At 44.4% G+C, this 13,688-nt stretch overlaps 1 protein-coding gene across 1 annotated transcript in view; it reads right to left on the bottom strand.

Moving 5' to 3' along the window:
• The window catches only part of A2M (alpha-2-macroglobulin), a 29,609-nt gene extending 16,593 nt beyond the window's left edge, over window positions 1–13,016 (bottom strand). Inside the window, exons 1-14 of the mRNA XM_059838361.1 lie at window positions 12,802–13,016; window positions 10,969–11,152; window positions 9,764–9,923; window positions 8,839–8,891; window positions 8,313–8,333; window positions 7,785–7,953; window positions 6,490–6,574; window positions 5,609–5,732; window positions 4,054–4,168; window positions 3,705–3,814; window positions 3,041–3,199; window positions 1,435–1,662; window positions 1,039–1,102; window positions 408–550 (exon numbers count right to left, since the gene is read on the bottom strand). Coding sequence (XP_059694344.1) covers window positions 408–550; window positions 1,039–1,102; window positions 1,435–1,662; window positions 3,041–3,199; window positions 3,705–3,814; window positions 4,054–4,168; window positions 5,609–5,732; window positions 6,490–6,574; window positions 7,785–7,953; window positions 8,313–8,333; window positions 8,839–8,891; window positions 9,764–9,923; window positions 10,969–11,152; window positions 12,802–12,887 — 1,701 coding nt within the window. The 5' untranslated portion in view covers window positions 12,888–13,016. The remainder of the gene's footprint in view (window positions 1–407; window positions 551–1,038; window positions 1,103–1,434; window positions 1,663–3,040; window positions 3,200–3,704; window positions 3,815–4,053; window positions 4,169–5,608; window positions 5,733–6,489; window positions 6,575–7,784; window positions 7,954–8,312; window positions 8,334–8,838; window positions 8,892–9,763; window positions 9,924–10,968; window positions 11,153–12,801) is intronic.
• Window positions 13,017–13,688: the final 672 nt, after the last annotated feature.

Here is a 13,688-nt window from a genome sequence, read left to right as displayed (position 1 = left end):
GGGCAATCCCTCATAGGGGCTAGATGTGATCAGACAGTGGAGCATGTTCTTGAACTAGGACCAGCCACTGTACCGCACCCAGAAACTCTATGTGGAGAGAAAATCAGCTTGCAAAGACCGTGCTGTTCTCTTTTTCTTAGCCAGGACCATCTGCAGGATATGCAGTTTGACCAGTTGCTAAAGGGGGTTTTTTCAGTGTAGCCTCTGCTAGCACTTTTTTTTCCAGCAGTTGATCTCCTCCAGGTTAGCACAAACCAGTAAGCAGTGAAGCTACCTACAACAATTGATATATTGCTTGTCCAGTGCTAGGGTATCCAAAGAAATTAGCTTAACCAGGCTGAATCTAAATAAGTGAGCTTGAACACACTGCAGTCTGGTGGCTGCTCCCTCAGGAAGTGGACACTTACCTTATTGTTGAAACATAATTCTGTGTAGAACTTGGCTGAATCAGCAATCACCTCCTTGCTGGAGACCGTGGTGTAGACAAGCACTTGGGCCACTGGAGCAATATCACTTTGTACAGACAGCTGTAGTGAGAAGACACCATTGTCTAGCAAACAAAACAATGGCAAAAAGTTAAGGTGCAAAAACTTTCTCTTGGAGCAGCCAAAATTCTAGGTTTGACTTTATGCTGAACTTTATCCTAACCATTATGAAATTCCAGGCAACCAAGTGGGATGAATTGGTGCTCACAGTGATATGTAAGTCTCCTTGTCTGACTGAAAAGGCCTGTTTTCCAGTGCATAAGTATGCTGAATTTTGCTTCAGCTTCTAAAAACAGACTATCAGATGTATCTCTGAGGAGCACTGGAGCCCCAGAAAATGCAGTGTCAGGAGAAAGATAGTGGCACAGGGGAGTAGAGCAAATCTGTGAAAAGCCTAAAGGTTTTTAGAGAGAAAATAAAGGTCAAACTTTTCCCAGATCTTAGGGGACACGCACATGTCAATCCCTGCATCTTCATGAAAGCAGAGTGTATGTCTGCCACAGTTGCCTAGCCCCCCATAAGAGTGAAAATTTGGTGGGGGAGAGGAACTCACCACTTTCCTGGTCCAAATCCAGAATGTGAGTGCCTCCTTGCTTAATGTTTCCCTTGGCCATCACCTGAATGGAAGGAGAAATTTTGTTGTGATTGTGGTTTTGCATTAGCCAAACCTGAAAGTGAGGGACCCTGCAAGGAGTGCAACTAAGCTCTGTGTCTGCTGCTCACACCCAGCTCTCTGCCTCCCTGCAGCAGAATTTCTGTGCTCACCCAGAGGGTACAGGGACATCCTTACTTTTTTACTCCCAACTCAGACCCTCCTTTTTCTTTCTGAAGAACATGTGAAGGATGACAAGAAAGTGCTTAAAGACTGCTGCCACAAACCACAGCTTTTATTTTTAATCCCCCTATAATTGCCAGTAACAACCTCACTGTATGGCAGGTGCAAACTTACCAGGTAGTAAAAGGTGATTTTCTTCTGCTCTCCTATAGCTGCTGGAGTAAGGATATAATGCACCCAGATCTCGGTGGTGGAGCCACAGCTTAGTGGCTTGGACTTGGGCTCAATTTTGAGGAAGCTATTACTGGGAGAGTAAAAGCGCTTTAGTTGGAGATAATGTTCTCCATAAGATGGAACAACCCAGGAACGATCATAGCAGAAGATGTTGTTTTTATGAACTGCCTGGAAAAGGAGAAAATACATACATAGATCCTCAAACACAGGTGGCCAAACTGGAAACAAAAATTTATGGCCTAATATTAAAGCTTTAGTATTTTTTTGGTACTGAAGTAACAAGGAAGTCTACAAAATAAAAAATAAAAAATAAAAAAATAAAAATTAAGACAACAGACCCCAACAGATAAAAGTGCAAGACAGGATGGTGGTATCTTTAGCAAATCATTGGGAATGATCTCACTCCCACAGAAGCTGGAGTTTGTGTCAAACAAGCTGAATCATATCAGATTTTTGTTTACTATCAGTGTCACTTTAAGGGCCTTTTACACTAATGCCTTGCTCTCTCTAATATTCTAGTTAGTCTAAAGGGAAAAAAGCCAATTTTCATTTCTTTCTTTATCATTGGCACTGAAGAAGGGATAGTGCTGTTCAGTTCAGATATTACCAGTGCCAAGATCAAGCTACAGATCTTGGCACTGGTAATATCTGAAGCTATAAAAAGAAGGACAATCTCCAACTAATAATTCAAAACCTAAACTGAATAGAAGTTTAGGAGGACAGAGTTCAGGTCCTCTTAAAAATGAGAGCAAGGGGAGGATCTTTCACATTTAGAAAGGCACTTCATCAAGTGATGTGCCTCCCGTGCCCTTTTCTCTTTATCTTTCTCATTACTTGGGAATCCTTGCCTTTTCTTTATCCTGCAAAAATCTGAAAACTTCAACTATCTAGTAGTAACTTCTGGAAAATTTTTAACGGTTTTAGTCTGTGACAAGGGAATTGTAGGGAGTAGAGCAAATATAATTCTAGACACAAATATTGCCCCCTACTCCAAGATGTGATATTACAAAATATGCATATTACACAACAAATTGCATTTCCCACTAACAAAAATATGCTCAGCAGCACCTGTTTGTCCCAGACAAATTCCACAACAAACCAAAACAAAGCAAAAACAAATGAACAAACAAAAAAAACCCAACCCCCCTCCCCCCCCACCAAAAAAAAAAAAAAAAAAACAGGGTCTGTATTTAGAAACTTGAAATGCTAAATTAAACTCTGAGATGTGCAGATGGGAGATAGACCAACCCTTGACTAGATAGGGCTGGTGATCTCTTGGAGCAGAATGGTCTTTTATGATCTCTTGATGTTCCTTCTAACCCTGTATTGCAATTGCCAAGCAGAAATCAAGTATTCACAAGATAAGTGCAATTGTGACCTGGAACCTCAGTCTGCTGTATGACTACTTCCACCAAACTGGTGTCAAGGTTCACATAAATAACAAGGAACAATAATCTAATTACTTTTGCATATATAGTAGAAACTTTAGAGCTTCCCCTCCAGCCCTGTGGGGGGCTTCATTATCTTCTCTGCCCAAAGGACTTACCCTAATTCCAACATTTTCCAAGGCCAATGAGGAAGTGTTTAGGGCAAACTCTGCTATGCCCTCTTCATTTGTTATATAGTTTTGTTCCTGTCCTCCTTGAAGAGAAATTCTCACAGTTTCATTGGCCATTGGAGCATTAGACCCATCCACTAGTTTCACCTGGAGGAGCAAAATCAGTTTAGTTTAGAAGGAGAGGGATGGCTGCCACCTGAACAAGACTGGTAGAGCACCAAGGTAAAGATGTTGAGCCCGTGTCAGAAAAGGAAGCCTCAACAGCACTTTACTCTTTCAGAGACAGCTGCAAACTTTCTGAATGTTTTTTCTCTGCCTCTTTCATATCTCTGCCTCTGGGTAAGAGGAGTGGATGTGGACAATGACATGCAGTCACACCCCTGAGGCCTCCAATTAAACAGGTCACTGTAGGAGGAGAATTTTAGTGGACTGGAGAGGAGAATTTTAGTGGACAGAAGCACAGGGACAGAATGAAGGCTGTGCTCTCAGCTGCTGTACCCCAGTTTGAGAGCCTTCAGAAGAAAGGAGATCCAGAGGGATTAGCAGCACTGAGGTCCAGCATCCTTTCAGAGTTGGGGCATACATCTGACCAGAAGGTTCAGTAGCATCATTGCTTGGCACTCATGGCATTCCATTCTCATGGCTTCCCTACCTGCCCAAAGAAGGGGACTCCTCGCTTGTAGTAAGTATCTGAAAGCTCAAATATGACTCTGCTAATGGTGGTTGTGATCTCAGAGAAGCTTGTTCCAGTCAACTCCACTCCTGCAGAAAGAAGCAAGAAGAACTAATTTGCCTCTGCCTGACCAGAATTCCTTTTACTCTAGGCCAACCCTCCTTTGCTGGATAAACTCTTTCCTTGATAGTCCTGGACTAGAGGTGGGAAAGCTCTAAGGTTCCAGAGGAGAAAGAATCTGCTTTTATCCCTCATTCCTACTGGGCAGGCCCCTCTGCTGGTCTCTCCTGGGCCCATTACATGGCTCTTTCATCCAGATGATCCATACCTGTATCCTCCTCTTTAATCTTGGCCTCTACATAGAGCTCATTCTCATATCCCCCTCTCTTGAGCTGGAATAATTTGGTCTTTACCACTTCAGAAATGCAGCCATAGATGTCTGTCTGTTGGAGGAAAACAAACAAGACCATTATGTTCTCATTTACACAATGCTTATTCAACTTAATGAATCCATCACTGTGTGTTGCTCTGAACTGAAAGAGAAGCCCACGACCTCACAGATAACCTACCTCTGTTGTTGTTATCAAAACTGGAAAAAGGCATAAGTAACTTGGCAAAAAGCATATTGAGATATTCCAGCAAGATTAGAGAAAAAAGGGTTTGCAAACTAGACAATTTTTGTCTATGTTTGTGAAGCTTGAAGCTGCCAACACTTGGTACGAGAGCATAGGGAATTAGTCACTGTGTGCCACATAAGAAATGTTTGTCAGGCATCAGGCTCTTTGGAAAATAAAGCTGCTTACTTAAAATGTGTAAGCCATATGAGTGATACATAAACCAAAGCCTGTGTATTTGTAGGAAGAGGATGACAGCTGGAAAAGTATTTTCAAAGCTTGCCACCTCTCTTCAGCAAATTCATGTACAAGGCAAGTCTCCACAGAAGAGGTGCCTAGAACTGAGGTTAGAACCACAATATTTATCTTTTCTTTTGACACTTGTAACAACAGTAGTGACAGAGGTAGCTGTAGACTCATGTGGCTCATGCTGTAGCAGAGCCCAGAGAACACAAGAACATCTATATGCTTTCTTCTCCTGGCATATTTCCACAAGCTATTACTCCAACTTCTGCCAATTAACCCAGTATTGTTGCACTGTCTGTGCTCCAAACACCTTTCAGTTTCACTCTTGCCAGTTAAAAGGGGAAAAAAGTGTGGATTTTTTTCTGTCTGTCTTTACCACTGCTGCTAAATCCATATTTCTTTCCCTCTTGCTCAAAATGCATCAGCCTCTCTCCTGGTTTATGCTCCTTTCCTTCCTCTAACACCAGCTTCTGTTCCCACACATTGTCTCCAGTGTAAGCCAACCCCAACTCTGTTCTCGTTGCTCATGGCTTTTCTGTCTTTCCTCTTATAGTCTCTACACTTCATCTGACCTTTCTGTTATTTCTATCATCTCTTAATTCTCCATCAGATTCCGGCCTTTACACATATTGCTCTTTCTGCTCAGACCTTCCCCCTTATTTTTACCTTTCACATTTCATCTTGTATGCAGTCTTCTTCAGCTGTCCTTAAAATACATGGATTTTCACAGAATCATAGAGTCACAGAATGGATTTGGTTGGAATGGGGCTTAAAGGCCATCTAAGTTCCAATTCCCCTGCCATAAGAAGGACCATCTCTCAACAGACCAGGTTGCTCAAAACCCCATCCAGCCTGCCCTTGAACACTTCCAGGGATGGGGCATCCACAGCTTCCCTGGACAACGTGTGCCAGTGCCTCACCACACTTTAACACTAAGTTTGTACGTACTCAGAGCAAGCCTACAAGGTATGCTCAATAACACTTTCTCCAATCACTCTTCCCACCAGAGTAATCCTGACTCACCTGTCCAGAGAACTCCTCACAGACTGCTCTAGACTCTTCACCATAACAGGACATGGCTGTACGTTCATACTTCCGGCAGACACGGAAGTTCACGAGGCCGGGAACGGGCTTCCCAAATGTGTATCTACAAGCAGGGAGGATTGAAAGGAAAACAGAGACTTTAGGAATGTAACGGGGACATAGAAAAATTACAGGCTCATTCCCATTGATGCCAGCTGTCTTCCCTGGAGCGGCCTCCAGGATACACAGGGCCATCATGGGAAATAAAAAGCAGAAAGGAATCTGGTACCATATGCTAATGCTGATTTTGTTGCGAGTCCCCCTCATGCTGGAGAACATGTTGCAAGCATCTACCCAAACATCCAATTGTGACAGAACTGGTTTATGTATGTATGAGCACTGGGTCTTTACTCTCACTCTTCAGCCCAAGCCATGGCTCTACCTACAGGGTGTATGGAACACTGCAAGGCGGAATGCAGTGAGGTGGCCCAGAGGAAAGAGGACAGCTGCATCCCTTAGGGTTTCCTCTCCAAAATAACAAGCAGAAGATATAGCTAAAACATCATTCCTGGGCAAACTGAACTAAAGACCTCATCCCTAGCACTGTAGCTGGTGTGAAATTCTCAATGACTCAAAAAATACGCAAGAAACACTCTCACAAAAAAACAGATCAAAAATATGCTTCTGTATGTTACACACAAGGTGCATCAAACAATAACTGTTGCCTTTTGTCTAACAGTAGATACAGTCTGCTTGGTCCTGGGACCCCAAAAGGATTGATAAATATAATAAAGTCTCATCTCTCAGCCTCCCAAATGAACTTTCATCAGCAACTCAAGAAAACACTGAAACCAAGCAGAACTTGAAAGAATGACACTCACAGTCCACAAACTGTCACCTTCAGCTCCTCATCAAGAATGCTGATCACCTTGGGCATTTTCACTGTCACTTCAAATTTTGGCAGCACTGCAGCAGAACCAAAGGAAAACAGTCTATGTGGTAGGGAATAACATCAGAATGACACATGAAGGTGCTCAGAGGCTGTTCTGAAAAATTACCTAAAAACCTTTTACATCTAAAGGGTCAGCTTTTAGAAGCTTCTGTCACCTGCACATCCCACTGAAGTCATTGAAAACCCCTCAGCCAAGCATTGTGCCAGGTAAGAAGACAAGATTATTACACCAGCTATGAAAATACAGAAGCTTCATAGGTAACATATGGGTTATCAGTCCCACAGCAGTAGGATACAGTAAAACAGAGAGAAAAATCAGCAGAAGTTTCCCACAAATATACAGACTACAGCCTGGTCTCTGCATTTTCAAAGCATGTAGACCTTATCAATGTCCAAAACAGGAAGACACCCTGGTTTCTCCACTGATACATCACAGGGTGACATCCCATCCACACCTAGTTTCAGGAGTGGAAGTGGAGACCGTCTTGGAAGAACTAGGTGGGGATTCAGGGCACAGGACAGAGCAGTCTGCAACTGGAAGAGGTCAAAGCACTTCAAGACTCATCTACCAGGACACCTCTCTGCTGCATGAGCCAGGCCATGACAGACAATGTAAGAAGGGCTGCAGCTGGCTTGCCGGGGTGGGAAGACAAGCCTGGTTGTTATCATGTGCTGGTGTGTACTGGGATACCATTTTTCTAGCCAAGCAGATGGAAGTGCCATAGAGGTGAGAGCACCAAGGAGAGGTTAAGGCACTACAGCATCACACAAGCCACAGGCTTAGCTTGTGGGGCAGAAAATGTAAGATCTTAATTTACAGCCTAGACAGCCCCAGCCTAGACCCAGACTTATGGTGTGACATTGACAGGTATGCAGCCAACTGGAGATGAGGCTGTGGCCTAAAAACACCTCAGAAAGGAGGTAAGGCCTGTGGCTGTCAGCACAGACTGATCCAAGTAGTTTGCTCCTCCTGATAGGAGCCTTGCTGAGGTGGGCATTCTGAAGAGCTGCACTCCATGGTCTGGGGCTTAGGGAGGAATGGAGATAGGTCACTCAAGTGCTTCAGTCATCTCCTCCTAAAGAAAAGATTATTGGGAGGGAAAGAACACAGAAACAAATTTCCAGCAATGCTGGGCATCCTGGTCAGGTCTCCTACACTGTTCAATTAAGTTTAATGTCCCATGGGACTAGCTGTTAGGAACTTGAAACTGCAGTAACAGTTACCATACTCCTCCACAGAGAAAGATTGCTGAACTTTCTTCCCAGAGGCCTTCTGTGCCACCACAGTGTAGGTCCCTTGGATAGGTTCAGAGGTGAGGTTGAAGAACAGCTGTATAAATCCCATCTCTAACTCTGCGTTTGTCCACTGGTACAGACGATTCTTCTTCGGGTCCTACAGATAATGAGATCACAAGGAGATTGTGAGAACAGTGGGAGTCTGCAATGGGAGTTTGAGGTCCAGCAAAAGCAGTGAAGGGGGGGACAGCCCCTGTGTTTCTGGAGGCTGCAGGCCAGGAGTGGAGGGCACTAGCAGAGTTTTGGGGGAAGTACACAGCAGGATGACAGGGGAGCTGTAACCTGGGCCCAGGTACCTGGTAGCCACCATATGAGTTAAAATTCTGTGTAGTTGAATTAGCATAAGGCACCGGCTTAATACAAAAAAAATAAACAAGAATCGTGTTGAGGCAACTGTTTACTCTGCCCAGGCTGAGGTGCAATAGATGTGAATGTGAATTAAACGTTTGTACATACCTCAATATACACCAGTGGAATCTAGAAAAAGAAGAAAGGAAGCAGAATGTTTAGACAGAATGCAAGGAACACAGTCAAATGACATGGGCTATGACCACATTTCAGGGTAAAAGCTAATCATCCAATGGAGAAAGGAAAAAAATTGCTGGTATGGATCACCAGAGCATTTGGGTGTAAGAAGACAGGGACAATCCTTGGTCTCAGGCACAAAAGACAGCCAAAATTACGAATTACTAACTCTGGATAATCTGCAGTGCTAATAAGAACAGGTGCACACTGTGGTAATGGCAGATTGCTCACTGTTTATACCAGCACTGTCCATTTGCAGTTTGTCAAACCTTTCCAATGCAGAAGGCAGCTTTGTGCAGAAATTTGACAACAGATCCTATTAAAAAGAACTGAGGTGACCCAGAACTTTCACAGTTATCTCAAATCTGAGATCTCTCGGCAGAAGAGACTATTTTTCATCCCTTTACCCACGTTTGACTTCAGGCCAAATAAGTTGAAAAACAAGTATCATGCTCACCATTTCATTCACAGGTCGGAACTCTTCATCCAGAGCGACAATTCTGAACAGGACTGATGGAGAAAGACAGTGAGGTTCCACAGTGCAATCGGTAACCAGAAAAATCAGTTGCAAAAACAAATGGTATAACAGACAACAGGGTTGTTCTCTTCTAAGGAAATTCCATTTACTAGAATGTTAGGTCATGCTAGAAGGTCTGCTATGGGTACCTGAATAAGAGGATGTTAAGAGCAAATCCATGGTAGTGTGAACATCTTACTGATCACAGGTATCAGAATCTCATTGATCAGGACCAAAGTTAAATTTAAGTTGCCTTTGTCTACTTTGCAATGAGGCATTTTTATGCCAGAATTCACATGGGTCTTCTAATTTTATTATAAGTAGACTGACTTCCTAGGTAGGATGAATGCAAGCAAATTACTTCAGCACTTGGCTTCAAGTTTGTGTTGGCTCTGGATGGAGAGAGAATTCAGTACCTCTTTTAGGACACTTGTTTTTATCCACGCCAAATTTAGGAGATCACTGGCCCAGAAGAAATAAATAGCTTACATAATTCTTTCTGTCTTCATTGAGCAAAATCAGCTGCTGCTTTGGAAGCTGTTTCATGACTAAGTCTGAGTTTTGGCACTGTTCTCTATAGGACAAATATCCAGTCTTTCTCTGGTATTAATGCAGACCTCCTAACTGCATGGACCACAACAACAGAGCCCACAGTGAGAGAGGGAGAGTGTGAAGGTGCACCAGATATGTGCATGCACCTAAAAATTCCCAAATTTTTCCCATTATGGAGCAATAAAACATAAGTCTCAGCCACGAGGTTGCAGTTCTGACCCCCTCTGAAAGCAACTGATATCTGGCCAGCATGATCCAACAGCTTTGTACAAATGTTTGTTTCAAATGCAAATCTCCACCCCTTTCCTGGTACCTGTCTGTCCGGGCTTGTAGATGGGTTTGTCTGTCTGGATGAAGACCAAGCTCTCGGAGTTCTGGACTGCCAGTAATTTGCGGCTGCTGAACTGCAGCGTGGCCCCCTTCACCGTCACAGTGAGAAACACAAAGGGTAACGGGAGTCTTGGCTTTGGGAGCTGGAAAGTAAGAAGGAAACTGTGTAACAGACCACCTTTAAAGGCTTCCTGAACTGAACTAGCCTTCATGAAATAAGAGGTCTAATATAATCCTGATGGATCCAACACAGAGGTGAGAGGAACAATAATCAGGAACAAGAGACTGATTTTTGTTTGCCCCACATTCCTACCCGCTCCTCCTGCTATGTAATGATTGTGCAAGTATTGAACAGCAAAGGAACTCCTAGCTCTAGCATTCAATTTTTAAAAATTTTTACCTCCCTGACCAAACCTTTCCGTCCTTTTCCTTTTGACATTCACAAGCAGAATGGAATAGTCTGTCCTCTCTTTCAGGTTACATCCCTAGTCCTCGCAGAACATTTTCTTTTTCCAAACCAGACATGCCAAGAAATCTACACCTCTCTTTCACAAGCAACCAAGTCAATCTTCAGCCTACATCTGACAAACCAAGACAAAAATGCCAACCTTTTCAGTGTCCTGAAGACCAATTCCTCACTCTTCAGGCCAAAGACATAATCTAGGCTCTGAGCTAAATGATCAGGTTTTCCTAGTTGCCTAAAACTCATTATAGTCCCTGGGGCTTTCAATTACATTAAATTATAAATTTCATGCTTTGCTGGGTTTATTTCAGATACAGGCAATCACAGCTCTTTGTTCTGACATTAATTCAGTATACACCAGGTGGAAGTATCTGAGGTCCAAAAGCTCTACCACAATTTGAAGGCACTGAAGTGACAAATTGGGGATGTTGAAGGATGATGTGGAAAGCCATTTCAACCAGCAGCCATCAGGAGTGTCAATATACTAAACCCACTTTCTTCTCCTGTCCTAGAAAGGGGGTGGCTTTCTAGGATTCAGCGTCTCACAGTCATTTAGCATATTAAGGAGATCTCAGCAGTAAGAGAGTGTTGAGGATGGACATGAACACACCTTTAATCAAGAGGCAACTGAATATCTACATAGTGTTACTCTGGTCATTATTTCTCAGTGCCTTTACATTTTATGTCTGGCACAAAGGATCATATCACAAGGATGAGATACTCACAGAGAAAGGGATGCAAGTGAACACATCTGTCTCTGACACCACGTCATCAATCAAGCTGCTGTTCCCCCATCGATCCTCGACTGTGGCACTCAGGGACACAGACTCGTTCAGGTGGGTCAGCTGAATGCAGACTTTCTCTTGAGAGTCCGTGTGGATCAGATAGGGCACCAGCACCATGTACTGCCTAGGAACAAGGGAGAATGATAGGTCAGAGGAGCAGGAACAGGTAACAGGAGCTGTGTATAAAGAACAAACAAACCAATCTGATGACTACAGCTTTCACTGCACAGGGAGAAGGGTGCATTTTCTAAGCCTCTAAGATTTCCAGCTTGTCTGTAGCAGCAGGGGAAAACAGAGAGGTCTCAAATGTAAAATACCAGAGAAATTCCTACACACAAACATCTGGAAAGGATATGTTTTTCTAGGTGCTGGCACAACAGCAGCACTTCTTCCTGGGATCCTGAATAAAGGCAGGGAGAAACTCAACTGTCACTTTTGCTAGACACTGTTAGAAGCATTCAGGAGCCACACAAATGCCAGTATCCAGTGGAAAAATTCCATTGACTACACACTGTGAAGCGTCTGTAGCATTACTCTCATTCCTCGCAGAGATTCAAAACCGCCACAGCGTGGTGCCAGATCTTAAGCAAAAACACCAACAAGTTTCAGGTTTTCAGGGAAGCAAAGCCCTCTGTCTCAGCTCAACAGGGGATCCCTGTTCAGCCCTAGGCAGCCTCCTTCCTTCCCAGGGTGGCAACTTGCCGGTGGTGTCCTGGTGCCTAGCACTGCATCTGGGAATCAAGCCCGATCCATCTAACTGTGCTCCCATTTTGGTGGCCGAGGACTGGCCTCCAGTGGGCATACTCAGAGCAGTGAGCAGATGGGAGAAGAGCCCTCAATACCTCAGCAGTAAGGCAAAGCATTCCCTTCAGCAGTAGCAGAAGCTCTGGCACCTTTTTGTCCAACAGCTGATCTGCAGGGATCAAGTTCTGGCCCCTCAGATCCCACTGCCTGTTTCCCCTGCATTTGATGAAAGCACTACAGCACAGCCTTGCTCAGAAATTCCTCTGCACCCCTTGTGATGGACTCTGTGATGGGTGAGGTGCTCTGTGCTTTGCAGGGGAGGAAGAGACATTGCCAAAAAGCCAAAGGAGAAAGTCTTTGGGATGTCAGGATCCTTCATGTGCTGCTCCTACCACACATGCACGCAACACCAATGCCCTTCACATATCAACGGGGCAAAAGGGGGTGAAAAAGAGAGACAGGACAATATATCCTCACAAACCTGGACAGTCACAGTCTTACAGTGTCACAGTACCCTGGGTGAGAAGGGAATTTTCATTCCTTTGGTTGAGCTGAAAAATGTGAATTAAAAAATAAAACCATTTCCAAGCATGCCAGACAAGCTATTTGTTCCTTTTCTTCTCACTATCATTTTTAAAAAGCCAGTCCCAGCTCTTGGGCATTTCAACCTGGGAGCAGGACAGTCAACCCAAAATTAAACCTTTCATTGTCCTTTCACAACAGTTTGTCTTTTAAGAAGATCTCATTGCACATTCATGAAAAGTTGTCTTTCAAAAGAACTAATTTTGTGCATAAAACTTTGTTGAAATCCTGTCAATCCCCTGAAGTTTTACTGATATCTCAGTTTCACAGCTTGTTTTGCATCTCTCTCAAGCAATAGAGTTCCTGTTTGTAGAAGACACTTTACCCAGCCCTGGTATCTTTATTCCTGGATAAAAGAAGTTAGATAGAAGACAAGGGACAAAGAAAGAGACACAGGAATACAGCAAAGGTCTCCTGCCTGCCCAGAGACCCCCCAGCATAGCTTACGGCTCTGTGATGGGTGAGGTGTCTCCTGGAAGGAAGAAGAGGAGGAGGAAGATGCTTGATTTGATAAGCAGCCCGTTCATCCCCATGGTACACAGCAGGACGTGGTGAGTCAAGCAGACACTCAGTGTGGTCCAGTGCTGCTTTTACTCCCCCTCTGCTCTCCCAGTCAGCCCCTTTATACTCTCCTCTGCAAACAGCCCAGGGGCTGGAGGAGATAAGGGCTGGGGGCCAGGACCCATCCGGAAACAGGGAGAGGCAGCAAGGAGGAGCTGGAACTAGCAGCTCCAAGTCCGGGCAGAAGGCCAGGGCTGGGGGGGAGAGGGAGGGGAGGGTTCCTGGCAGGCCAGAGCGCTGTCTCTCTTGGGACAGGACAGAGGCAGTGGAAGAGGAAAGGCTGTAACTAAGGAAAGAAGGGCTAACAGCAGAGCAAAAGGGGAAGGCCTCCATTTCTGGCAGGGCTCTCTGCATGGAGATGGAGATGGCACTGGTCATGGAGGTTGCTGGAAGAACAGGAGCTGTTTGAGTTCCTTCATACTGGGAGCAGGAGATTGAGCTAGGACTTGGGAAACAAGCGTGGGTGTGTCTAACTCCCATTAACAGGTTGTGAAAACAGGGAATGGAAATTGAAAAAACCTTCCCTCTCCACCCACACTGTTCCCTTTTGCTCCCTGTTCCTGGTGCCATCAAAGCTAATGCCAGGAAAAGAGGCCACAAAATGCCTGGAAAATCAAGTCAACTAAAATGATCTGGCCTTCACCCTGCCAGAAGCAGGGACAGTGACATGACGGGAAGCTGCCAAAAGTTGAACCCATTAACAGCATGTAACACATTAACCAAGTGCCCAGAGCAGCAGCTATCCTCACACAGCAGAACATATGTGGCCTGGG

This window comes from Haemorhous mexicanus, chromosome 2, assembly GCF_027477595.1.
Source record: "Haemorhous mexicanus isolate bHaeMex1 chromosome 2, bHaeMex1.pri, whole genome shotgun sequence".
NCBI classification, from domain to species: domain Eukaryota; kingdom Metazoa; phylum Chordata; class Aves; order Passeriformes; family Fringillidae; genus Haemorhous; species Haemorhous mexicanus.
The sequence above is the reverse complement of the archived record's forward strand: the minus strand, read 5'-3'. Positions and strand labels throughout refer to the sequence as shown.